The 25,869-nt window shown below is 41.0% G+C and overlaps 4 protein-coding genes across 4 annotated transcripts in view; 1 reads left to right on the top strand and 3 right to left on the bottom strand.

Annotated features, from left to right (window-relative positions):
- Positions 1-1,771: 1,771 nt before the first annotated feature.
- On the bottom strand, positions 1,772-11,002 carry mvk (mevalonate kinase). The gene is made up of 10 exons (XM_035657705.1): positions 10,667-11,002; positions 10,256-10,403; positions 9,867-10,011; positions 7,656-7,811; positions 6,616-6,719; positions 6,402-6,447; positions 6,149-6,239; positions 5,601-5,720; positions 5,301-5,454; positions 1,772-3,142 (listed from the first exon to the last, which is right to left on the bottom strand). Exons 1-10 carry the CDS (start codon positions 10,733-10,735, stop codon positions 2,991-2,993), a joined length of 1,185 nt encoding a protein of 394 aa, XP_035513598.1. The 5' UTR covers positions 10,736-11,002; the 3' UTR covers positions 1,772-2,990.
- Positions 11,003-11,156: 154 nt separating this feature from the next.
- mmab (metabolism of cobalamin associated B) lies at positions 11,157-13,071 on the top strand. Its single transcript, XM_035657653.1, has 9 exons — positions 11,157-11,318; positions 11,758-11,816; positions 11,902-11,995; positions 12,091-12,148; positions 12,238-12,310; positions 12,406-12,503; positions 12,586-12,650; positions 12,734-12,793; positions 12,880-13,071. The coding sequence occupies exons 1-9, from the start codon at positions 11,215-11,217 to the stop codon at positions 12,962-12,964; spliced, it is 696 nt and encodes a 231-aa protein (XP_035513546.1). The 5' UTR covers positions 11,157-11,214; the 3' UTR covers positions 12,965-13,071.
- A 71-nt stretch (positions 13,072-13,142) lies between these two features.
- aldh3b2 (aldehyde dehydrogenase 3 family, member B2) lies at positions 13,143-17,134 on the bottom strand. Its single transcript, XM_035657652.1, has 10 exons — positions 16,792-17,134; positions 15,927-16,122; positions 15,710-15,820; positions 15,288-15,408; positions 15,109-15,194; positions 14,651-14,732; positions 14,181-14,570; positions 13,933-14,099; positions 13,731-13,830; positions 13,143-13,638 (listed from the first exon to the last, which is right to left on the bottom strand). Exons 1-10 carry the CDS (start codon positions 16,842-16,844, stop codon positions 13,439-13,441), a joined length of 1,506 nt encoding a protein of 501 aa, XP_035513545.1. The 5' UTR covers positions 16,845-17,134; the 3' UTR covers positions 13,143-13,438.
- A 738-nt stretch (positions 17,135-17,872) lies between these two features.
- ube3b (ubiquitin protein ligase E3B) overlaps positions 17,873-25,869 on the bottom strand; it is a 15,371-nt gene continuing 7,374 nt past the window's right edge. The window contains exons 6-27 of the mRNA XM_035657908.1: positions 24,908-25,004; positions 24,723-24,808; positions 24,516-24,598; positions 24,295-24,400; positions 24,071-24,191; positions 23,790-23,967; positions 23,407-23,573; positions 23,114-23,281; positions 22,857-23,028; positions 22,650-22,768; positions 22,447-22,561; positions 22,238-22,337; positions 22,043-22,162; positions 21,786-21,962; positions 21,585-21,695; positions 21,338-21,475; positions 21,182-21,247; positions 21,033-21,091; positions 20,748-20,930; positions 20,444-20,555; positions 20,242-20,334; positions 17,873-20,133 (exon numbers count right to left, since the gene is read on the bottom strand). Coding sequence (XP_035513801.1) covers positions 19,942-20,133; positions 20,242-20,334; positions 20,444-20,555; positions 20,748-20,930; positions 21,033-21,091; positions 21,182-21,247; positions 21,338-21,475; positions 21,585-21,695; positions 21,786-21,962; positions 22,043-22,162; positions 22,238-22,337; positions 22,447-22,561; positions 22,650-22,768; positions 22,857-23,028; positions 23,114-23,281; positions 23,407-23,573; positions 23,790-23,967; positions 24,071-24,191; positions 24,295-24,400; positions 24,516-24,598; positions 24,723-24,808; positions 24,908-25,004 — 2,763 coding nt within the window. The 3' untranslated portion in view covers positions 17,873-19,941. The remainder of the gene's footprint in view (positions 20,134-20,241; positions 20,335-20,443; positions 20,556-20,747; positions 20,931-21,032; positions 21,092-21,181; positions 21,248-21,337; positions 21,476-21,584; positions 21,696-21,785; positions 21,963-22,042; positions 22,163-22,237; positions 22,338-22,446; positions 22,562-22,649; positions 22,769-22,856; positions 23,029-23,113; positions 23,282-23,406; positions 23,574-23,789; positions 23,968-24,070; positions 24,192-24,294; positions 24,401-24,515; positions 24,599-24,722; positions 24,809-24,907; positions 25,005-25,869) is intronic.

Raw genomic sequence — 25,869 nt, 5'->3', positions numbered from 1 at the left:
GAAATTTTGCACATGAACTGTGACAGTTCTTACTTTTCTTTCCAGCAGCATCAAAATTTTATCTTATCCAGTATTTTTTTTTCTGTCTAAATACCTGCCAAACTAACGACATTTCCTCAGCTGTGCTTTGCGTTTAGTGCTAATTAGCAAAGCATGCTAAAATCCTACACTAAGCTACAGAACATCGGTTGTTTGCATTGTAATTTTGAGCACTAGCATGCTTACATTAGCATTTAGCTCAAAGGACCACTGTGCCTCAATTTACTGTATAATTTTACATCTTTGGGTCTTTCAAGATTATTCCAATATAATACGGCAGAAAGAAATAATTCTTCACTATTGGTAAGGGGTCCCAAGAGGAGACTGCTTTGTTTGAGGAGCCTAAAAGGTTGAGAACTCCATGAAAAAGGTGTTAAACCAGTCCAAGATGGTACATTTTAAAAGCTGTATGCATATTTTAGGGAAAGTTTATCATTTACATTGGATAAACATGTATTTATCAGGAGCTAGGACTGGAACAATTTGATGTTTATCCCTAAAACTAAATCCTCCAAGTTCTTTGACAGCACCCTTGCACCCTGCTGTCTTAATTGGACCCCTGCTACTAACACCGTCCACCACCCCCCACTTACCAAAAGGGCAAACACCCCCGGGAGGATCATACAGCCCATCATGACTGAGAGGAGCTCATGATGTTGACGTTGCCTTTGTCAGTGTGCCGATATGAATGCTGGGAGAGGATGGCCACACGAATCTTCCCCGCTGTGGCCAACTGCACACCCCCTTTCGACACAAATATCATGACATAAATTATAATATACACACATGTAATTTTCCACAATAAGAACATGCAACACAGCGTGAACCAGAGGCCTTTATAAGTATGTGCAAATGCTCACTGCAGGAAGTCATATAGAGAATCCCTGTTAGTAAAACCAGCGGCCAACAGCAACATGATATCTTGTCACTCAGGTCTAATTCTGTATTCAAACTTAATGGCTCCTGACAAGCATTTCACCAGTCGACTGAGAGACCAGAGGGAACGTGCCACAGTGAGCATGACCACTCAGCAAATTCACATTTAACATTTCATTCCTCCTGCCTGGACAAAATGAATTATACATCCTTGATTCATCCCACATTGATCCATCCAGACAAAACTCCCTAAACGTTAAATGTTAAATGATTTGTACGTCTCCTTCCTCACCGCTGGGACAGCACACTGTTTTCACCGTATCTCTCTGATTCTGACATTCTCCCTCTATCCTTGACCCCCTTTCTTCACTCCCTCTGTTATCTGAAATAATCTCAGGGCCTCTTTAGATTCTATTCATCAGAGCAGAAAGAAGCAGGCGCTGACATTGATAAAAAAAAATACCATCTGTGCCTTGCAGGGGTAAAAGAAGTGAGAGAGAATGAGACAGAAAAGAAAGAGAGGGGCTTCAAATGAAACAGGCTCTGTTGTCTCCCTCTTGTCCCCCCTCGTCAATGCCATTTCAATTGAAAAGCGCAGTGGTAATTAAATTCCAGCAGGGGTTAGGGGCAACTGTGCGGCACACTGACGGGGGGCTGCCCTGACATAAAGATGACACAATTCAAGAGGACAGAGGGGGCCAGGCGGAAAAGGAGGGAGGGTGACAAATGTTGTTTATTCACGTACACTGCCAGATTCATACTACTCAATCTTCATGACATTTAAAAAATAGAAAATGAAATGGATATTCAGACTCAACTGAATCCCGCAATGACCTTTTCCCCAAATCAGGGATATTCGAAACAGATCCGTCTTCTGTATCTGCGGCATGTGCAGAATATTTTGTAATGCTTAGGAGGATGAGCAATTAGGTGGAGAAGAATTTGGGAAAGCTGGTGTGTGTGTGCATATGTGTCAGCACAAATGTGTGACTCACAGAAGGACGCTGGTTGTTGTTGATTCACATTATAGTGGCGCTAATCCAGAGGCTCCAGAGAGGCCACACACTCCTGCTGTCCCCCTCTCCCCATCCTCTATTAGCAAAACAACACAGCCAGTTAGTCTTTAACTGAGGAAATGAACAGCGTATGGCACGCATTATTTTTAAAGAACATATTCATAAAAGCGTGACAGATATTATATATTATTAGCTGAGAGATTTCAAAGGAATAAATCACAAAGAATTCTTTGGTTTCAGCTTCATTTTGCATGTAAAGACTTTTATGTCAAAAGTAGAGCACAATAAAAGAGTGTTACAGCATCAAAGCAGCATACAGTCTGTCTGGATAATAATAATTTATGCGCAAAGTGTCCTTAGAGTCTATATTATTACCTGGCCTCAGCTTGTTCAGACATTCTTGTTCATGAAAAAGCACAGTCACTTTCATAAACCTCTTTGTAGAACTAAAGGGACAAAATCTGAATAACAGTCACTGAGCTTCCAATGAACCAAAAACAATTTAATTCATTATTTAAACTTTTCCTCCATTAACATTTTCTGTGAAAATGAATACCACAAATGCCCACTTTCATTCTAGCGGTTATCCAACAATACTGCATGTTACAATGCCAGGGCTGATCAATTATTGACAATTATTTAATCCATTAAGGCTCTACTGCTTTAAACATTTGGACGAACCTATAAATTAATTGCTTCACTTACACATTAATTAATTTACCAGAACCTCTTACCATTAATCCTGTTTCATAAAAAGCATTTGTGCAACTCTGATGCCATCTAGTGGACAGAGTGCTCAGTATACATAATATATAAGCAAACACTCCATGTGATTCTTTAACAAAAAACATTAGTTCCCCTTCATTTTCGCAGTAATCTGTTAGAGACACAGTTTTTCAGTCAGGCAAATTTCTTTCAGGAAGCTCTGTCCAGCTCTGCTCAGTGCAAAACTTTCCTTGGTCCGGTCGGCTCACTTGATAAGTTGAGCCTACCTCAGGTTTTGAGGTGAGAACAACAAAAAGACAAACAGTCCGTCTGTCCTCTTGCTCAGCCACAGTCTCAGTAACGGTTTAAAATCTCCAGAACTTCCTCCTTAACAGAGAGAGGAGAGTGCTGCTGGACTCCAGGCCCACCAATACTTGTTTCCCAGCAGTCAAAGCCACAGTCTCTCAAGTCCTGCACTGTGGTCTGGACTACTGAGGAGTCAGTTTCTAAAAAATAAACAAGTCATAATAAAGTCAGAGTGGGCTGTAGTTATACATTCTGCAACAGGACAACACTGGAGCCAAAACCTCATCACTTAAGTCAATAAGCCATTCGGCAATCGGTGTGTTCCTACCAAACACCTGAGAACATTAGAGAAGAATGATACTGCTGCACAGATGGAAACAAATAAAGAGCATTTGGAAATCTATTTAGAGGGTTTTTAATTTGTTACAATATAGTATGCTACAGGCTGCCTAGACAAAGACTGAACTTGCAGGTTCTTTGCTTGTTTGTTTTGTTAAATAGAGGATGATTCAAAGTTTCCTTACAACCAATTGCACAGTAGTACCCGCACACCAAAGCCTTCGCCTTCTCATCATTTCCTGCCACTCAAATCGGCTTCACAGAGAGGAAGAGCGAGGGAGCATTTGAGGAAAACACAACATTTGGTTGTCAGCAGGAGTCTTGACAGTTTGCCTCATCAAACTTCCCTCATCAAAATGAATTCATTCAAGGCAGGGACAGACATGGACAGAAACAGAGAGACGTAGGTTTAGTAACTCTAACAAAATACAATCTAGTACAGAGAGAAGGAATACAAGAATACAACTGCTGCATCACGCATGAAAACTCAAACATTACAAGAAAGATTTGAAACTATGATTAAGGCCTGCGGGGACCAAGCTAGTGTTGAGCCTGCTGATCCAAATCATCTCTCTTTGGGAAAGATATTTTGGAAAATCGCCTCCTGTAAAGAGATGTTGAGCCATGTTTGGTTTACTAATGGCTACATCCTGTTCTGGTGACTGTTTTGTGCTCAGAAATACAGACTTTAAAAGCTCTTTTAGTTTGTTTCTATATAAGCCTTTCCACAAGGGCATACAACATTTTTAGAGTAGCAATTTAAAACTGTTACAATTATAGTTGTTATCACATTGTGCACAATGTCCACATCTAAAGTTCCATTTCAGACATGCAGGATGTGACAGTGTGACTTGATGATGTCTCTCATTTCTGCAGGGCAGCAATTTAAGCCAGTGACAAAACATCCCCATCGTTGATTTGTTTGTCTTTTTAAAGGAGCAAATCTTCTCTTTCAGTTGAAGTTGAAAGGTAGCACCAAACACCTCTATTTCTAAACTGTTCAGACATATCATTTGATCTTGACATCAAGGGACTCGTTTCAACAGGACCTCAAAAGAAGTTTCTGTGTCTGTCACAGAGTCTGTGTTTACTCTGGATATTACTTATAGTCCTTGTGCATGTGGAATATCCAAACTAGCTAAAAGAATTTGTCTCAGCTGGTTCAAAACATGTTTGGTCTCTTTCACAAAAGATGGCTGCTTGTTGACCACAAATGTGGATAGTGGCTCTGTTATACTGCCATTACCAGACACAATGGGTCTGAAAGGAGGGTTATTAGGATCTTTATGTACCTTAGGGAGCACATCTATTACATGAGTTACAGGATTTGGAACCTGCATAAAGTCTAATGTTGTTTTTGTTATCCAGTTACAGTCCAATGCACGTTGCAACATGTTATCAATCTCTGACTGTCAATGCAGGATCACCTTTGAGGAGACGGTAGACAGAGATGTTGCTGTTTGTTCATTGTAGACGTCAGTCTGAAGCGCCTCGTATATCAGCAGGCTTGATTATGATATCTTTGTTGTTAGATTTGCCAAAACATGCCTTTGGTTCATTGGTTCATTTCAAATCTTTCTTGTAATGTTTGAATTTTGATGGATGATACAGCAGTCGTATTCTTGTATTTATGTTGTCTTTACTAGATTGTATTTAGCTAGAGTTAAACCTGGGTCTCTGTCACTCCCTTCGCTTGTTTCTTGTGGCTATTTGAGTATTTATACCTGCTTTGGGTGTAGTCTGCTATAAACCTGTGTTAAACCAGGTCACTGCCTTGATTGTCTTGTATATAAGGGGGAATATAATCTGAGGAAGGTCCATCAGAAATGATATCTTAATAAATGTAAATCTCTACAGACATCATTTGCTTCCATGTTGTGCCACCTTGTTGTGCCACCTTGTTTTCTACCTTACAGCAGATAAAGTAAAATAACACAAACCTTTTCCTTTATAATTTATAGAAATATTTAAAATGTACACTGTTATGACATTCACAGTAGAGCAATTCTCCAACAGTACCTGGTCTCAGAAGGGTGATGCCACAGCCTCCTCCCCCTGCACCGGTTAGCTTGCTGTGGAGCCCTTTGGCCAATGTGACCCGGCACAGTGTGTCCAGGGCAGGGTGGCCCACACCAATCACATTCAGGTGGTGCTGGTTAATGTCAAAGAGCTCCTTTAAATGATAAGACAACAGCTGTTGTTAACACCTGTTGATATGGGCTGAAAATTAGAGAAAATTCATTGCATTGCACCGCAGTAAAGTCTTAATGACACATTTGTAATGCGAAATGCTTTACACAATCTAGTCATATTTTGTACCTCTAGAATATTGTAGTGCTCTCCTGTGATGGGCTCACTGGTCATCTCTGAGAGGACTTTCTCACAGGTGCAAGAAATAGCATCAATTGAGTCCAGCACTGGGGCCATGATAGAGGGGAACTACAGGAGAGGAAAACAATGCAAACATCACATATGCACAGCGTTTCTCCACAAAGTCATTACTGCAGATTGTGAGTAAAACAACAAGTGTCTTCCTTAAAGTCTATTTGTATACAGCTTACCTGATGGGTAAGCTGTATACAAATAGACTGTAAAGTGGCAGGTTTGACTCTGGTTGTGTGCCAGCCCGATCACAACAGTGCTACCACACCATCCAGGCCTATCTATGTCTGAGACCAAAATCTGCACACCTGCTGGTGTCACCAAGGCAACAGCACACAGGGGTGCTGGCTAAGAGTTTAATTTCAATATTTTATGAAGGCACTCAACACCAGGCTCTGGAGTATCTGCCATGCAAAAGCACCGCCTATTATATTAATTACAGTGTCGGCAAGTAACACACGGGGGAGGAAGAAACCATTTAGTACCTTGTTAATCTTGTCCTTCACCCTGGCAACAAGCACCTTGGTGCTACGTGGTACTTTGGTGTTAGTGAGGAGGATTCTTAATAACGGCACCCTGGAAGTAAAGCAGACAGATCAGAGGGCTCATAGAGACGCATTACCGTGGTGCCCTGCTGATGACCATATTTGTTTTCTGTGAGAAAATAAAATACGCTACGATTTTATTAATTCACTGTGTACTTAAATGAAATTGAAAATTGTTAATCAGGGTCAATACCTGCTCAGTGGTATTATCTTCCCGGCCAAGAATCTCAGCATGCCACCTACATACAGGGAAATGTGAATCATTAAATACATAATCATCAAATGATAATGAACAGTGGTGCTAAAATACTCTGGCAATGCCATTAAAGAGTTCTGTGACCAGGGAGACAAAGGGAGGTATAACACCATACATACTGTATCGTATGCCAGATTATTTCAGGCCTCACCCCATGTTCCTACAGCGTTGTCTACTCCTGAAGGATTACCATGGATGATCATCTCCCCTTGGAAAGCCCAGCTGTTGATCAGCTCCAGGTCCTCCTGACACCACCTGCCATTATAAAGACATTAAAGGAGAACTTTGTAGCCCTCCTCAGACCCAACGTCTTCATCTCCTAATCAAACACTAGTATATGGGAGAGACATACAGCTTTGTGCTCAAAAAAAGGTTATACAAATGCTGTTTGTGATGAAGCAATCATCACAATCATCACAGGATTTGTAGTACAATACATTACAACAACATCCTGCTGGCGGTACATCTGAACATTAATCTGTGTCTCTGATTTTCCAAGAAAAGACCATTTTTTTCATAAAAGGTCTTTATGTCATTAGATATTTGATTGAGATTTGTAGTGGGGATTTCAATTTCATCCAATGTCATTACCAAGAAACCTGGATAGAAACAATGACGCGAATGTTTCTGAAATGTTGAAACATTGTGGTAGGAACAAAAGCTGTCATTACTTCTGCTTACGTCTGTTTCAATTGTTCATACAGATCGTCGTAAAAGAGTATTCATGTATTTAAAATGAGTGCCAAAAAACAATTACCATTTCAAGTGACTAATATATGCAATTACAAAATTACAAACAATTAAAGGATTTAAATGAAAAAGTACAGTATTTTAATAAAAACTAATTTCTCTGTAGGTGGTTTTGTGTTGATTTTGTGTGACATAATTATGCAGCCATTGGCTACAACACCTTGTTAAAATCTAGTTAAATTAAAAAGCAAAGCTGTAACATCATGAGCTCCTCAAAGATCAGGCATTCATCTTACACTGTTGACCCTAAACCACAAATTAGTTTTTCTATTAAAGAAGCATAATGTTGTGATTCAAGGACTTTCATTCTCCGTAGGTAAGACAAGTAAAATCACCTCTGTGATCCCTTTTTAGAGAATCCTCATCAGGCCAAATAATTCGGTCTATGCACAAACTGCATACACAGCTCATAAAAGAGGCCTCCCCTTAATGTAATGTTACCTGGCAGTGTGATCCCACTCTTTGAGAGGAGTGGGAATTGCTCCACTCGCACAGAGCAGAGCTGCAGATAAACACACAGAGTAGGCAGCACTTGACCCCAGACCGGCTCCAGTCGGCAGCTCCGACCACACAGACACTGTCAAGCTGGGCAGCTCACTGAGGAAATAAAAATAAGAGCTGAGCTTCCATTGAATATAAACACTTGAATACTGTATATACCACTTATTACTTGTTATTATTTGTTATTGAGAGATAAACAATTAAAAACAGTAATTTACCATCACTTAATGTGTATTTTCTATTAAAAAAACATCAAGTATTAGGTAAATAACATATCATATCCCCTTCTTTAAAATCACATTAACTGCTACAGTTACACTGAATACATACAAGAAGGAGGATGTAAGGAGTGTGAAATGAATAGTAATCCATATACTTCTATAGGCAACAGAATTGCTTGACATTGCTGTCAATGTCTGTCAGGAAAGCTGCTTTTGGGCAGACAAGGGAATACTCTAAACTAATTGTCCGGCTCTTCTCTCGAGGGAAAAACACATCCAGACTTGTTAAAGGCTGCAGTGTGGCCCAGTGCCAGACTCTTATTAGCAGCCATCCTGTCAGAACCCATCACCTCTCTCAGACACGGCAGCACCGTGTCAGCGCCGATTAAACCTCCCGACAACCTGCAGCTCTAATGTTCCTGAGCATCTTCCCTGTTCACAGCTGCCGCAGTTGCTAAAACTAACAACCAGCCTTTCTGTCTGCCTCTTTTTACTATCTTTATTTCAAGGTGGAGGTTTTCTTTTTTTAGATTCAGTGAAAATGGCCCTCAACTACCTGAACACATCTACAGAGCATCGATAGAGCACATTTTGGGAAATAAAGCATCCCCAAAAGAGCTGGAATTACTTATTGATTATTTACTCAAAAAGTAAACTGTGACTGCATGAGAGCAGTGAGGGAGAAAAATCAGTGTAATAAACCTTCACATGGTGACAAATACTTGTGACCTTTGTTTTATTATAGTAGCTTTTCTTACATTTACAGCATTTATTTGAGATTTTATATTATTTTAATTTCAGCAACACAGTGTTTAGCTTGTGCAGTTATCACAATGCAAATTTGCTTATTACATGCCGTACTAGGAAAATTAGCCCAGCCATAATACACTACAGTATATGCAGAAGTGTAGTTATACACTGTGTGTGTCTTTGTGGAACACTTGTACCACCTGATGGCTAAAATAAAATAATTAATAAGGTGTTTGGCGACACCTGCAGTTTCTCAACGTCCTCCAAGATTTAGTTTTTAATATGTTTACAACCTGACAGTCTATACTGTAACTTTACTGTGTTGGTCTATTCTGTACACACATATATTACATGCCAGTGCATCCTGGGACAGAGTTCCCTCCTCTGTAGCTCTTTCCTGAGATTTCTAACATTTCTTTCCCCATTAAAGGGTTTTTTGTGGGAAGGATAGTGGTTGTTTTATACTGTACAGATTATAAAGCCCCTTGAGGAAAATGTATGATTAGTGATATTGAACTATATAAATAAAAATGACTTGACTTAACAGAAATAAAACATTGTGTCATGTTATCCTCCAGAGGACATTAAATACCAACAGAAACACTATTGAGCTTCTGTCTGTAAAACACCAAATGTTAGCTTCTCAAGATTTTGTAAATACTTTTTTTATTTCTCCAATCTGCTGAGGTGCCCCACTACCCCTCTTCTCCCCAAACCACACAGGAGGACAGCCCTGGAGAGCAAAGAACTCACTAGCACTTAATAATTTTTAATAATTCAGGAAGAAAATGCTTCAACATTTTAACACAACATTTTACACTCCAAACTCTCTCACACATACGCACACAATCATTAGCTATAAAAAAAAAAGAGGTGTACCAAATCAGCTATGCCAAATGTGCACACACTATTGCTTTCCATTGCCTGTAGCTAGAGTGCATGGACAGGTCTACAGCAACATTGCAGAACTGTCACTGCTCTTACTTTTCTTGCCAAAGCTTCCCTAGATTAGACTGAAACTGCCAGTCTGAAACAAGTGGGACTACAGCTCTGCAGCTGGGCCTGGTGTCTGGTTTTCCATCATATTGAAAATATCTGTAATGTGATTTTTTTTTTGTGTGCGTGGCAATCTGAGCCAACTGTCTGTAATAACATATGCTGAGAAGAAGCAGTATCTCACCCTGATCCAAACAATGAGATGTAGATGTAGAGGAAGGATAAGATGGCCATGTTGCACGTATCCAAGTTTCCATTGGCCACACCGACAAATTCACGCAGTTTCTTCACAAGTTCAGCATCGAGACGTTTCACCTCCTCCCTCTTACCTGTTAACAAAATCACAACACCACACACTTTGACCTGTAGGTGTATGAAAAAGATAGATATATGATAGTGTATGTAATGATGAATACTGCTAAATGTAGTACTTTGCATATATGATGTGATATGCAACGTGCCTCAATGCTGTCCCCATGTGTACTGGACTATGTGGACACATGATGCAGATGCAACAGTAATAACTACAGTCTGTGTAGAATTAATGGTTCTGTGTGCTCCATCACCCCTTACCACAGAAATGAGGAAGAAGCTGCCTCAGTTCAGACAGGTCCCAGCAGCAGAATGTGTCAATATTCGGGAGGTTGATGCAAACTTTGCCAGAAGTCGTGGCTTTTAACTGTAAATATGTTCTCAGGTTCAAACTCACAGCAAGAGCCACCTGTAATGGAGCAGAGAACACAGATGTCTTCAAGTTTTAGCCCATTTGGTGCACATGTGTATATTTTTTTTTACAAAGCTTTAAGCAAGTTTCCACAGCTTACGCATAGTGTGTTGTCTATTGGATATGTTTTAGCTACTTCCCAGGTGAATTACTGGTTCTTTACAGTACAGCAAGAAAATCCACTTGCAGAGATCTACATAAATGAATGGAAAGAAGTCTCTGAAAGGTTTAAAACTGAATGCATTAAAGATTTGAATTACCTTTCCGTGCACAACTGCATGCTCTCCGTGGAGGATCGCCTTCCCCGGAGCAGACACTAAGACCTGCATCTCTGTAACAGTTTCCAAAGTGCAAAAACAGTGACACTGACAGTATTATTATTAGCTATCTTAGCCACCTTTAGCTCCTGTTAATCCTCTGCAGCAGCAACAAGCGATCGATAACTCTGCTCCCACTGATCTGCGCTTTTCATCAAGTCTCCACGAATAGAAGGACTTTAATAAATCTTTTTTGGGGGGGTCAAAGTATAGAAAGTTGCTCTGAGAAGAGACTCTCTTCAACTCGGTGTTAAAACACGTTAAAAACACAGCTGACACGCAGGGGGAGGGACTAACGAAGGTTCGGCTTCCAGTATCCAATCAGCGCCGTCGCTGGTTGAACACATATTCTCTCGTCCAATCAGCGGCCCGCGCTTGGTGAGTTGACCAACCGGGCGATAAAAACGAAACGCCCATACACTACGAACACCGCGGAGGGACAAAAAGGTATTACTATCGTTCACCTTTAGCTGCTAGCCTGTAGCTTCAACATGGCATCGTTTGTTATCAAACCTGCCCACCTCCGCTGTGTGGTAAGGACAGGCAGGCTCATAAGCGAGTGTCGGACAAGGAAAACATTGTGCTCAGAGAGAAGGTAGTTTTAAACATGTGCTGTTGTTGTTGTTGTTGTTAAACTCATGTTTATGTCATTCATGTAACTGTCTGTTATATAGCTAGCTATGTAGCTCTTATACAAGGATGCTGTATGAAATAAAGGCAATTATTTGTGTTGTTTATGTTGAGCAGGAGCATTGTTTGAAATTAAAACAATAATCCTGTGTACCTGCTTTAATAGACATCCATTTTGACATGAAATAATAATACAGGTGTTACCATTCAGGTCAAACAGAGTGCATGTTGGCTCACTGCAACAGAACCTTGATTGTTATCATTGGTAACACCTGTGTTTACCCTACTGTTTCATGTCAAATGGCTGTGAAAAAGGTTTGTTTTAACTGTTGCTATGTATCAAATATATATATATTAAAAATAACTTCATTAAAGTCCCCTATTATGTTCCTTTTCCCCAACAGTTATGCCACTGAAGGAGACAACAGGATACCCAAAATATACACCAAAACTGGAGACAAAGGTTGTTTTTTTTAACTTTACATGTCACAGTACTGTTAAATAGTTCTTACAAAAGTTGACTTAATTCTTGTTATATCCCCTGAAAGGTTTCTCAAGCACATTTACAGGAGAAAGGAGGCCGAAGGAAGATCATATATTTGAAGCATTAGGAAATACAGACGAGCTGTCATCGGCTATAGGGTGAAATGTCCGCTGTTCAAATGTCAGTTCTCTTTAAAACCTGTTCTATAATCTGCCTCAGCCTGAAGTAACCATGTTTAATTGTACATTTACAGCTTGGCCAGAGAATTCTGCCTCGACAAAGGTCACACATTCACATATCAGCTGGACAAGGTTTGATTTTCTTGTTGTGTTTATTCCTACCTTGTTTCATTGCAGACATTTTACACCAGATATAAGATTTCTTGTGTTTTTAATTGCAGATACAGTGCATCTTACAAGATGTGGGCTCCAATATTGCCACCCCTCGATCGTCTGCGAGAGAAAGTCACATGAGTACGTGTTTGTTGGCTAGTCTAATGCTGTAAAATACTGTGTCCTGTGTGCTTTAAGATCTCTTAGGTTTATTTTTTTCCTGTTCTGTTTCTAAGCGAGAACAAAGTTTACTGCTCAGCCAATTGCAGACCTGGAAACCTGGATTGATGCATTTACAAAAGAACTCCCTCCACTGACCAACTTCATTTTACCAGTAAGCCCATTTGTGCATCTGTACGACACTGGGTTCTTGTGTGGTTCTTCCTGTTGCACTAACACTGTTTTGTGCGTCACAGTCTGGAGGGAAGAGCAGCGCAGCTTTGCATTTAGCTCGGACAGTGTGTCGGAGAGCAGAACGAAGGTCAGTCGCAGCACGTTCCCGGCCTTGAATGACGTAAAATGACTCCCTTTGTCTTCTTGAACAGATTTTTGTTCTCGTTATAGTGTTGCTCCAATTGTGCGGTCAGGGGAGGCAGATCCAGATGTTGCAAAGTTTTTGAACAGGTCAGTCTATTGCTTTGAAATCACTGAGAATGCTGTTCCTCTATTATTATTACACATCTCATACATTTCCCAACATTTTCACTCAGATTGAGCGACTACCTGTTCACCGTGGCCAGATACGCAGCCATGAAAGAAGGCAACGAAGAGAAAATCTACAAGAGACCTGAATGACCAGATTCTCACATGTGAAATAAGAAAAATGCCTGATTTGTTTTTGGGAATGGTTGGTGATAGATTTCATTTTTATTGTAAATATGAATAAATATGAATGAGATCCAGAACTGTTCTCATTTTGATTTCTTTTTAGTAAAATGTGAGAATATAGGCAGTAATAAACTTAGCTGTGAGATCTAAATTGTAAGCCATTCAGTCAATACGCGTACCTTCTGGTTATTTTTTAATTGTTCACAGGTCATGTTTCAAACACATACATCCAGTTAAGTTATTGTGCTGCAGCAGAGAAACTTACAATTGTCATCAACCAGAGATTAAACAACTACTATGGATATTGCTCCATCCTCCGTTAGCTATACCCCAGTCGGTTTTGTTCTCATGTATTTTTAATACAGACATACATTTGCATGTGAGGAATGTTCAGGACTCGGCGCTCTTCCATCACGGCCCCGTTATCGCCCTCCCACACAGTCACAGGATCTGGCACCAGCCCTGGGTCTTCTGGGACAGGGTGCTGGCCCATGTCATTAGAGACAGATTGCGGTCCTCATAGGGCGGATAACGCAGATAGGTTACACACTCCAACCGCGTGCTTCTCAGCAGGCATGATTTCCTGTGAGAGAAGGTGTCAAAGCTGTGGCGGCCATGGTAGGAGCCCATTCCACTGGCACCTGTTAAAATAAAGTGTTAGTTGCTATATTGTAGGTTATATTATTCCACCACTGTGTTTGGCATCATTTGTATTCTGATGGCGCCGACTTACCAACTCCACCGAAAGGCAGAGCCACCATCAGACTCTGCAGGATGCTGTCATTGGAGCAAAAGCTTCCACTAGACGTCTCACTCATTAGCTTTGAGATGACCTGCGTTGTCGGAAAGGCCAACACGTGATCAGAATACACATCGGCTCATACAGCAGTTCATACAGTGAATACAGAGCGCCTTCACTTTGATGTCACACGTACCTTGCTGTTGCTGGAATATGCATACACACAGAGGGGTTTCTCTTGCTTATTAATAAAAGCAATTGCCTCATCTGTATTGTTCACAGTCAGAACAGGAAGAACTGGGCCGAAAACATCCTGTTGCATGATGGGATCTTGTTCCGCTACCTCTGTCAAAATTGTTGGGGCTTCAGAAAGAAAAAAAATAGTTTACAACAGTGTTATATTGTAATGCATGTAGCAGAGAGTCTCGCACAGAAGACGCTTACCAATATATTTCTCTGCTTCTACCACTTGCCCACCCACAGCCACCTTGCCAGATCTCCACAGCAGGTCTCTGGTACAGTTGAAAATCTCTAGATTGACCATGCGGCCAAAACTGCGGGACTCTCTTGGATCAGAACCGTAGAACTGCATCAGGCAGCACTTCAGGGCCTGCACCAGCCGTGCTTTGACTTCCTTGTGGCACAGGATGTAGTCAGGAGCCACGAAGCTCTGGCCAGCATTGTGAAAACGTGCCCAGGCGATGCGCTGTGCGGTGATGGCAATCTCACAGTGTTGGTCCACGTAACACGGGTTCTTGCCGCCCAAAATCAGGGTGACAGGCGTGAGTGTGTGAGCGGCAGCCTGAGCAATTTTGCTTCCCTCCTCCCTGTTTCCTAGGCATTGACAGACAGCCTTAATGACTTAATTCAATCAAATCAACACAAAATTATTTTATAGCCAAGTTTATCTTTACCTGTAAAGAAGACGTGGTCAAATTTAAGTTCCACAACTTCAGGCAAGTCATTCGTGCCTGCAAGAATCACATGGAAGCATTCCTTGAGGAAAACAAGAATTTTAGATCAGATCATTGTAGTTCCTTAACGTCAATACAGTGTAAGTGCAAAATCACAGTTTGAGAGTCAACTTTTTCTTGGATAACGAAAATTCTCCCAGATTTGCCACATCAAACCTGCAAATCTAACATTAAAACTGCCCTCTCTAAAAGCACACAGATCAAACAATGTCCTCTTAATTAAATTCATACAAATTAGTTATTAGGCTGAAATTAGTGGAATAAAAATATATTCCATTGAAGTATATAAGCATTTACTCAACCACACTATATGAGCGAAAAAACCCTCAAAGAAGATCTGCTGTGACTCGATAAACCAAACCCACACAATCCACCCTCCCTACTGTTTAATCACTCACATTGTCCAAGTAGAAGGGGATGAGTCGATGAAGAAGCTCTGCTGTGTGAGCCGTGCACTCAGAGGGGCTGATGATTGCACAGTTTCCTGCACAAATTAATAAAATATCAGTAAGCCTGTGTGAGGGAAAAAAACAGCTTGAATTAAACTGATTAAATGAGGGGTTTTGAGTCTCTGCACCTGCTGCAATGGCCCCTACCAGCGGCACCAGACACATTTGGACAGGACTACACCAGGTCCCCATGATAAACACCACCCCCAACGGCTCACTGACCACCAGACACTCATCCGGCGTGGTGGACTACGCCAATCAAGCATAAAATTGGGTTACAAGTGAAACAGAACTCTCATGAGTGAACATGGTTATCAGAGCACATGTTGACTAAAGAACTGAAAAACATCAGCCCACTTAATTCTTACAAAAAGGGCAACGGCAACTTAAGTTTTAATCTGCTTTGGCGTCACAATACATTTCTTTGTAGCAGCTAGACAGAATGTTCTCTTGTGTAAGTTCATAAATAATCCCAATAACATTATTAAGGTGTTTGGGATGTTTGGATTTAAAATGTTTTTTGATGCTTTACAAACTTAAAAAGTCTCACCAGGTTTCTTTCCACATGCTGTGGCTGCATCCACTTCTTAAGGTTGCTGATAGCATGAAGTGCCTCGTTCTTGACGAGAATGAGTTCTGACACAACTGTCTCAAACCTTGGCTGGTTACAAAAATAAATAATTAATAAAAGACTGTTTGGGCCATTATGTAATCTCTCATCATAGTTTTTGACAAGCACAAACAGATGACTGCTGCCCCCCCCCCACCTTATGAAGGTCCCTTCCAAGAGCATCCACAAAGTCAGACTCATGTTCCTCCAGCATCCGCACCACAGCCTCCAGCTGACCCAGTCTGAAGCTCTCCTTGAGGGTGCGTCCAGCTTGAAAGGCGACTCTTGCCCTCCCCAGCAGATCCACACAATCCAGAGGGTATATCTTCAAACACTGCTCCCCCAGCCTGGTCCTGAAACAGCAGCCACATTGCTTGTTTTAACACCACAGAGCAAGAAAAAAAAAAAAGAAAAAAAAACACATCCACAATCCATAGCTCATCACTGTACCTTCTGCATGTTAACCAGCCATTCCTCTGACAAGCAGCGCACACCCTGACTTTTACACTCACGTTTATTCCAGTCAAGAATCCACTGCTGGCCTTTCTGAATGGAGCTAGTGTGCAGCTAAGCCTATGCACCAGTGAGGTAAAAGCCCCACTGGCAGGGAGGAAAGTGAAAATCCTAACAACTCCAGCCAATCAGGTGATGCACATAAACTAACAAACCTGGATTCTAATAATCTCCAACCCGGGCCACTGCAAGGCATCATGAAAAGTTGAACCAAGGACAGCAAGAGTGTCTTATTCACTGCCTCCAGTAACTTACACACATGAAAAGAAAAAAAAACTTAACATTGAATTAATTTGCCTCTTTTGCAAGTTCAGTTACCTTACTGCCAAAACCTGAGTCTGTTTAGAGGCAAAGCAGGGATTTCTGGCACAACTTCACCTACTTGTGCATGGAAAAGGGAAAAAGTCTGAAGAGATCAAAACACCAGCAACACTAGTATAAAGAACAACTTTATTGTGAAACCAATGCGTTGTATTCATGCCATATACAATAAGCCTATTGAACCTTACCTGCGCAGCGCTTTGAACCACCTGGCTGGAGAAGGGCTCGGCGGGCTGCTCATGGTTGTCCTGCAGGTTCAGGTGGCAGGCTGCAGGTACACAGCTGCAACTCGTGTTGTGTTTGGGAAATCCTCACAGCAGCACCGTTCACCTCTCCTGAAGAGTCACACAGTGCAAGGACCAGGACGCAGTGGAAAATATGGGTCAGACGTGCGCATTCACACCGTTATCCGCCATGCACGTTATTCAGGAAAACCAGAAGATGTGGTGTTATGAGTCATTCTGAATCCCACAGCCTCCTGTTAGTGTTTCAAGCTTCAGCCCCATGCGCACATCCACTGTGTTGGTGGAAGCGTCCTTCCACACGCAGCAGGTGTTTGTAATACACTTTAATTAAATGGTGGCAGCCAGCCAGGGGCGGATCTGGAGGGGTGGCACCTTAACAAAATGCATGGCCACCCCAGTTTGGTGTCAAATGCAACACATTCATTTAGATTAATTTTAAAAAATATTGTTAAAAAACGAAACTAATCTGTTATAGCCATATTTTTAAGTGATAGGCTTAAGTTCAATAACATATTTTTGGAAAAATATCTTAAGATTTGTAAATTTAGTGAGTTCTAATGCCGCGTTTAGATATATTTCTATTCAATGCTTTACTAATGTTAGTTAAAATGTCTTCATTTGGGGGCTTTTCAATGCAAAAATTAATATACATGATTGTTCCCAATTAAATAAACATATTTATACCTTTAAAGTCTCCATGCCACCCCATGAGTATTTCTCTAGATCCATCCCTGCAGCCAGCATTGATAAATGTGAAAAAACACTCATCTTTGTGTTGTAAATGATTTAAAGTAAAATTGGATTTATATTATTTTTTTATATTTTATTATATGTTTTTATATTTATTTATATAATACTGGTGTACATGATTTAACATTACAGGGGGGGGAAAGTATCTTACATCTTACAACTCTTACATGGGAATCTATTTTTTTTTTTTTTTTACAACACACTCCACACTGTAGTGCAGCCAGTTTCAAAAGACACTTTAAAAAGAGATGGAAACTTTCACATAGAGATGGGAACATTTCAAGGATCATTTTTATTATTTTTTGTACTAAAAAGGGTGGATATTCAAAGTCAGCATCAGCAGTCCACTGGTACATTTAAAGCCTATATAGCCTACTCTTGACATCATTTTAAAAGAGATGAGCGACCTCATCAGACAAGACAGACAAGCTTGTGAGGTATCTTTCATCCCTCTTGCACACTAACACACACTCGAGTGTAGCGTGTCGTGTAAATCCATCCGCAGTGTTTCCACTTCTTGCTTGAATAGATTAAAAAGGAGGAGCGCTGAAGCAAGATCCTCTGGACTGATTTGTCAGATTCGAAAATAGTTTAAAATCTCATTAGTAGACTGCAAGTTAATTACAACCAGTGTTATTTATATATAGATAATGGTTGCATTTTAATCATAATCACTTCTTCTGTTTTCACACAAGTTAGTGGCCATTGTATTACTAGTTAGACAATAATGACCAGTATGTTCTATAGCTTGTGTTACTTATTAACAAAAGTATTCATACTCATTCATTACAGAAAACACTTTTTGCATAATAAAGAACTTGGTAAAGATTTCGTATTTTCTCTTAACCCTTTCTCTGAAAGGTGCAATCCTCTTTCTGGTGAATCTCTTCCTTAACTTTATCATGTAATGGAACCCTGTGTAAAGAAATATTTAGGCTTATAAGGTAACATTCACCCTCATGTCAAACAGCCGAGAGGTGTGCAACATTTCCATCCAAGGGAACATTAAATCAAGCAGTCACATTTGGTTGACGAACCAGTCCATGACATCATGTTGAGGGGTTTTTACACCTCAAATTCTTTTCTGAATGGCTTAAAAAGTCCACAGAGATTGGAGGGCATCGTAGTAAAACCCTCCTCGGTTGTTGTTGTTGTTGTCGTTGTAGTGGTAGAAGAGTGGTTGGGTTGCTGCGTTTTTTTGTTAGTAGGAACAAAGAATAAGTCCAGGTACATAGCCCCCATTTCTATGGCTTGTTTCCGATATACATGGATATTGGTTACAGTCTGACATGTGAGAGCAAAGGGGAGATGGCGTAATATGAGGCACTCAGCGTTATTCGGAGGTGTAGTGAGAAATCTTCAGTCTTACTAGTGTTAAGTACAAAGATTAACATCATTGATTAACTCTTCAGGGTTTTTTTTTTGGAGTGGAGGTCAAGCACAGATGTGTGACAATAAACAGCTGTATCTGCTTTACTGGGCAGATACAAATAAGTGACAAAACATTTCCAGTTTTTGTTTACTCAGAAGTCAAATGCTACAGCAAGGACATCTTTTCAGCAGGTCTGCTGCTTCACCAGGACTCAGGCAGATGTCAAAACACAAAAACCAGAGGGCTGGCATCTCTCTCAGGTGACTGCAGTGTCTTTTAGAGGGGAGAAATGGAGCCAGGTCAAAATGATTTACCTCAACTATAGGGGATAATGTAATAAACGCAGGATCACTGTTGTGAGCCACGCCTCCTCCATGGAGGTTGAACACAAGACATTGATTTGTCTTCCATTTATAAAAGATGCATTATGTTCAGCAAAACATTTTAACACTCATCCAATATCTGCTAAAAGTTGCTTGGCTAATGGAGTCCAAGCTTGTAAGTATATTAACAATGCATCGCTTGGTTTCACTCGAGTGAGTCAACCACGTGTCTAATGGCTTGCATTGAATCTGTATTGCTTTCCAGTTTGCTTAAAATGGGAGTGTTAGATCAGAAAATGATTCTGTTAAGCCTGAGAAACAGAGATCTAGCCACTGTATATCCGTACTTCATCAAGTTAAATACACGACATATTGAATTTTGGGAGTGGCAAAGGGAGATGCTATAAATTGGATTGTGCTGCAGAAACAGCATCCCCTTTGATGTGAAGGAGTGGGCTGAAGTTGAGCAGAGCTCATCCAGTTTTAAAAAGAGACAAAAGGAGAGTTTGTAGGTCCTTAATGAGTCCCCTTTTGTCTACGTGATGCCACTTTGATGTGACAGGCTCCAGTCCAGGTAAGCCGAGCCTCTTGCTTGTTTCAGGCTGCTGAACACAACCCTCCTGTGAAGATTGTCCTGATGCAACTGAGTTAGGAGAGCTCAAAGCCTGTGTTCATACTGATAGCGTAGCGCAGCTTGTCACGCAAGATGCTTTTCTTGCTGTAGTTGGGCAGCTTGAGCAGGTTGAAGCACGTCGATGAAGTGGGAAGTCGACCTCCAGGTTCCTTCTTGCGGATAGTGAAAAAGCCCCTAAGAACACTGCCAAGGGTGTCTCCAGTGTCCTAAACACAAGAAAAATGCGCTGTTAGTACAAAGATAACACACTGATGCAAGCTACAACACAAACATAACTTGAAAGCAGCATTGATTTCCTCCCATTTTATTCTTACCTGATCATCTGAAACTTCCACACAACGGATGGAGAAAGGTGGTTTGAGGTAGGCAAAACCTAGAAGAGGTGGCCTTGAGCAGCTGGTAACAAACTGTAAAGAGACATTTAAAAGACAAAAAAAATAAGACAACGATGAACCACCTTGTGGTAGAAAAGAGTGTTTTTTTGGCTGTGACAGATACAAAACGACGACAATTTACTTTAAGGAACATAGCCCTCTCTTCCGCAGTGAAGTCACTGGACAGGATGTCCCATAGCCAGATGATGACACGATGGCTGCTGTGAAAACCTCCATAGTAGACTGTGTGTTTCCTGAGAAAGAGAGATGAAGACAACAAGGATGAGCATCTCTGTAAACAGGAAGCATAGATGAAGGAAAGAGTCTGTTGCTGACTACTAAGGGAAACTTCTATCACGATGTGTGTAAGTGATGTGGTGGCACAGCAAGAAAAGAAGAAGAAATTAGTCAGTCTGCTCATTAAAGATGTCCGAAATGTCACATACTTGAGGTCATCCAGATCAATCTCAGCATTGTCTCCAGAGACGAGACGCTGAACCTCAGGCGTGGAAAACATGTGGAGCCACTCTGGGTTAATGATGCTGCGGAAGCCCCGAATGAAAGCTGCCGTTTGCTCCTTAATCTGCGTGTGCATCCGGAAGTGAGCCATGAGGTGGATGTAGCTGATCCTGCAGGAAATGGTTAAGTAATTTCTATTGAGTACAGCAACATTTTTAACTTAAAATGGGTCAGTACCCTATTATTTATTTATCTGGAATGAATTTACGTACTTGTTTTCATTGGTGACTGGCATGGTTTTCCCCCCAGGTATCAACTCATGACAAACAAGCTGTAAGGGAACATACAAAGTAGCTTTTGACTTATGAATTTCATGTATTTAACTATACTGTATTATATCTATCACATTTTCCACTCTTACCTGCCCCATAACATCTTCATCATAGGATAACGTCAGTCCTAGATCCCCTACATCTCCATCATAGCGCTAAAAAAAAACAAATAAAAGGCATGAGATAGAGATAAAAATGTGATAAACAAAATCATTTTTAAAAAAAAAGGTGTAATTCTAGCTGACCTTAATGGAAGTAAGGTTTTTGTAAAACTCAGAGTCCAGCGAGGGCAGCTCGTCGATGGAGCTGTAGAAAGTGCTGTGGTGGTGACCCAAGACTTGACTGAGGAAGAAGGAGGCAAAAGGGACGTCCACAACAATGCCCTGCGTGTACATAAGTTACAGTTACACATTTACTGAAGGTTTCCTAAAACACTGTATTCAGAGTAGAGAGCAACAGATGAGGGCATTTCCTCAGAAAGCACAAATGTACCTCATAGATGGCTTTCCCGAGCATCTTCCCCACAAACTCAAACAGCTGCAAATGGTTCTCATGGATGTACGATGTCGGTGAAGGATACAGCCTTTCGTTTCCACTCGTAGTCTACGGAAAATAAATATGATATCACAATAAAACAATCCAACATCAGCCGCAGTGTGATGGCTTAAAAAACGTCTCTTTTGCCTGACTTACCTTAAACAGGTTAAGAGCAGGATTGAACACTTTCTTAATGATCTCCTCAAGAAACTCTTTGAATACACCATCCTGATCGATACCAGCCTCGTCTACTCCCAGATCGTTGACAAACTTCACACGAATGACGCCTTTTATAGAATTCGCTGGTAATCGGCGGAGCTGGTCATATCCATCCTTAGAACGGGGAGAAACATGTTATTATGGAACAACTGGCAGAGTAGTGTATTAAAAAATCTGATCAGTTGACACCATACCTCTAACATCCGTGAGCGACGAATGGTTATATGGGTGACATGTGGTGAGGCAGAGCTGGTCTCGATCAAGCCCAAACTTTCTTTTTCCTTTGTGACGATGTTCCTGAAAAGCAGCACCCTCTAAAATGAGAGTGAAAGTGATTATACAACTGAAAATGACACTCTGGCGCATATGAAAGGATCCTGTTTACTTACATTTTTATGTGGAATGACATGTGGGATGTACTGCAGTAACAGCTGGGCTCTTTTCTTGCCTTTCTCCAGCTCTTGGAACAACAGGCTGGGTTTAAGGTCCCTGAATGCAACACAAAGATGTTACAAAGATGTAATTGTGAGCTTTTAAATGTAATCACAAAGCAGCTGTCCTGAAACAGAAGGCTGATGTGTTTAGTGTTTGTATTTACTTGCGCAGCCAGTGGTCATCAGGTGTGAATCGTCGCCTGCAGTCCCGTTCATAAAGCACCATCAACCAGCCATGAACACTGTGGAACAACTCCAATTTCTCTCCCTTAGCATTTTCTGTTAAACACAAACCTTTTTCAGTAAAGTAAGTTTCCATTAGGGCCATATTCATAGCTTTCTAGATTCAGTGAGGACACACACTCACCTAAGATGCCATCCCATATCATCTTGTACACAAATGTGTTCAGAAATGAAGAGATAGTGTGGAGTTCCTCTATCTTAAAAGATGTTTGTTCTTCATAGACTTCAATGTCATCCAGAATTCTGTAACACATCAACAGTGCGCCATGAGATTTTGCTCCTACGTTGGGGCCGTCTTGTGCACAACACAGTAAAAATAAGTGAAAATTACGTGATGAGGTGGCGTGAGCAGTCACAGAAGAGCATGAGCATAGCCAGGAGCTGCTTGGACTCCTCGGTGTCATTGTTCAGGCACTCCATGAAGAGTTTGAGGCCACCCTGAGGACCGAGCTCACAGATGAAGGCCCACAGTTTCGGCAAAAGGTCATCCAGATGCGTCAGACCTGCAGAAAAACAGAGAATGTACATTACTCCAGGAGGTTTCCAAAATGATTGTATAATATTTATAAAAGAAGTTCTGGCACTGACCGGTGAGTATCTGGAGCCGTATTTGCGTTAGCGTAGACAGAGCAGTCTGGTAGAGCACACAGATGCTGCACACCTTCTGAACTTCAGCTGAGTCGACTCGCTTCCCCCCGACTGGTTTCAGGATGTTCCGTACAGAAGCTGACTTCTGAAATGCTCGCTTAAAGAGGTCTGTCAAAACACAGACACACCAGGGATGCAGAGAACCTTCAACAACCTTCAATGTTCTTTTTTTTTAAAGTTAAAAGACTGTACTTATTTGAAAGTATTGGAATAGGTTTGGGTTTATAACTCACTTTTAACTGGTAGATTGTTTTGGGACGTGCTGGGTTGCGGGGGTGGGGGAGTGGGCTCCTGACTCTCCAGCTTTTTAGAGAGGACGTCACTGAAGAGCGTCCGAATAACAGAGACACCCCACAGGTACTGAAGCTGTTTAGTGACCAGCGGCATTGACTCATTCAGACTGCAGAGAAGAGAAGGCAGAGGAGAGACAAAGTGAAGGAAACTTTTCTGCCATTATGTACACAAATAATTGGGCTTTAAAGACATACAATATATAATGGCTTAATATTCAGTCTACATAGTCTACACATTTCAAGCTAACGCTAACACCAGGCAGCCAGAATCTATCTATTAAGTTGTTGAAGTCATTCGAGTAAATCCAAAGTATTTCACTCACCCATAGTCTACAGTTTGGGAGAACCAGCCCAGGACAGGGTGCCAGTGGGTAAGGTTGGACTTCTTTTGGGATACATATCTCTGGCAGTAGGACAGCATGTCAGTCAGGTCCTTCACAAAATGGTTGGCCTCCTCCTCAAGGACTTTCACATTAAGGAAGCCCAAGTAAATAAGGTTGCCTATCAAACGAGAAAGATGTATAGCAGCCACAGCGGTAACAGTCAAACACAATTAGACTGCATCAATGAAAGCGTGAGCACATATTCATCCAAAATACTATACCAAGTAAGCAGAGTGTGTGGCTCCCCTCAAGACACACACAGATGTCCAAACACTGTTCTTCCCGGCTGAGAAACAGAATGAACTTCCGCAGCAGGTCATGTGTCTGGATGGATGCCATACACTGTCAAGGCAGAGGAGATATTAAAACCTACTCTAATAGCTCAGATTATTATACACAGTACCACTACGCAACAACGGCATGTGATATACGACAGGGCTTTTACCTCGGGAGTAAGGACATTGAGGTGGTATACAACGGCTGGAACAGACATGATGTGAATGAGGAATGATCTTAGCAGGTTATCGGAGAAGTGAGCAGCCATGACTGGCCTGAAAAATAGGAGATTTAGTTAAAAAAGGACAGCCACACAAAAGCAAACTGGATTTAAGAGAACTAGACATAACACATCTCCTCTGTTTGTATAAACTGGGCTTTCCAGCTCACCTTAATGACAAAGTGAAGACAGCCGTCAGAGTGCCTTTGGAGAGAGACGGTTTAGAGCGAGCCAATCCATTGGTCAGCAAGATCTAAACAAGAAAACACAATGTGGATTTTTTTTAATATGACAGCTGGAACTGAAGGAGAAAATATGTGTCAGACGACTTTAAAACTCTTGATAAAATTTAAAAAGTATGAGCTGTGAGACTGAACCTGCAGTATTGAATAGAATCCCTTTTGATTGAGATGGCCCATAATATTTTCACAAACCCTCGTCAAAGCGGGTCTGAGAGCTTCTCCTAAAAGAACGTGGGGAAAATATTATGTTTTTCATAATATTTCCTGCAATAACAAGAGATATGTTTATAATAACAACCTCCGCCTGACTTGAGACTTACCCTTCCCTCTGACTATCCGCCAGGTTGAAGTGTCTGTGAAGGTCACTAGCATGGTGAGGTACAGTGTTACCAGTTTATTGTCCTGAAGTATATCAGGCTGCAAATCAGAAAGCAGACAGAGATAGGTATAATTAGAGGAATATAAATAATATTTAAAAAAAAAACCATAAAGAAGCACTTCACCCGTGGAAACATTAATCTTTATTGAAAGTGGGTTATATATGTAGTCGAAATGTAACATAAATTTTGAATTTGGTGCCTATTTGACCGAGAAAAGAGTGTTTGTAGAGATTTTTGTAGTCAAACCCCCTCTACAAAAGATATGAGACTTTCCTGCTTCCAGTGATGCAAAAATGACGATTTTTTACAATATCACTGGAAGACAGGAAGATAGCACATCACTGAAATCCGATATATTCTCCCTGTACTCAGGAGGGAAAAATGAAGGGGAATGGTGCACGACCATAACAACTATGACTGGGTTTTCTAACAAATACAAAGCTTAATGCAAAACGGGGTGAACTGTTACCCTTATAAAACATTACTGCTGCTCAACATCAAGACTAACCTCTCAAATTTTTCGTCGCTGACAGCAAGGGTCAACACAGCACGATCAGAATTAATCTGTTTAGGGCCAGAGGGAGATAGGTGATGGTGTCTTTGGAGAGAGTACGGGGAAACATAACCAGACCTGAGGACAAATGTGAGACAGTGCACATGAACAAAATCCAACAGAATTAAAAAGAAGATATTTCTGGTATTGTGAGAGGACATAAATAATATGCACACCAACTCCACTTTAGGTTCATATCTCAAACACTCCGATGGCTGGACAAAGGAGTAGCGCGACAAGGCTTACTCGGAACCTCTGTGTGACGTAACAAAGGAGGTTGAGATCATTTGGAGTGACACAGTCCTGAGAGACAAGAGAAATTCATAAATTAAACTACTTCTGCCCTATT

This window comes from Morone saxatilis, unplaced genomic scaffold (genome assembly GCF_004916995.1).
Source record: "Morone saxatilis isolate NCDOM2014 unplaced genomic scaffold, NCSU_SB_2.0 Contig16, whole genome shotgun sequence".
Taxonomy (NCBI): Eukaryota; Metazoa; Chordata; class Actinopteri; family Moronidae; genus Morone; species Morone saxatilis.
The sequence above is the reverse complement of the archived record's forward strand: the minus strand, read 5'-3'. Positions and strand labels throughout refer to the sequence as shown.

What these genes read in the sequence shown, in the direction of transcription:
- mmab (XM_035657653.1), top strand. Translation starts at nt 11,215, where the DNA reads ATGGCATCGTTTGTTATCAAACCTGCCCACCTCCGCTGTGTGGTAAGG. An exon ending in TCACATATCAGCTGGACAAG is followed by an intron (nt 12,149 to 12,237) that starts GTTTGATTTTCT and finishes TTTTAATTGCAG; the next exon opens with ATACAGTGCATCTTACAAGA. An exon ending in GTTGCAAAGTTTTTGAACAG is followed by an intron (nt 12,794 to 12,879) that starts GTCAGTCTATTG and finishes ATTTTCACTCAG; the next exon opens with ATTGAGCGACTACCTGTTCA.
- aldh3b2 (XM_035657652.1), bottom strand. Translation starts at nt 16,844, where the DNA reads ATGAGCAGCCCGCCGAGCCCTTCTCCAGCCAGGTGGTTCAAAGCGCTG. An exon ending in TGACCACGTCTTCTTTACAG is followed by an intron (nt 14,571 to 14,650) that starts GTAAAGATAAAC and finishes GTCAATGCCTAG; the next exon opens with GAAACAGGGAGGAGGGAAGC. An exon ending in CATATTCCAGCAACAGCAAG is followed by an intron (nt 13,831 to 13,932) that starts GTACGTGTGACA and finishes CCGACAACGCAG; the next exon opens with GTCATCTCAAAGCTAATGAG.
- mvk (XM_035657705.1), bottom strand. Translation starts at nt 10,735, where the DNA reads ATGCAGGTCTTAGTGTCTGCTCCGGGGAAGGCGATCCTCCACGGAGAG. An exon ending in CAACGCTGTAGGAACATGGG is followed by an intron (nt 6,448 to 6,615) that starts GTGAGGCCTGAA and finishes CCCTGTATGTAG; the next exon opens with GTGGCATGCTGAGATTCTTG. An exon ending in AAGATAATACCACTGAGCAG is followed by an intron (nt 6,240 to 6,401) that starts GTATTGACCCTG and finishes CTTTACTTCCAG; the next exon opens with GGTGCCGTTATTAAGAATCC.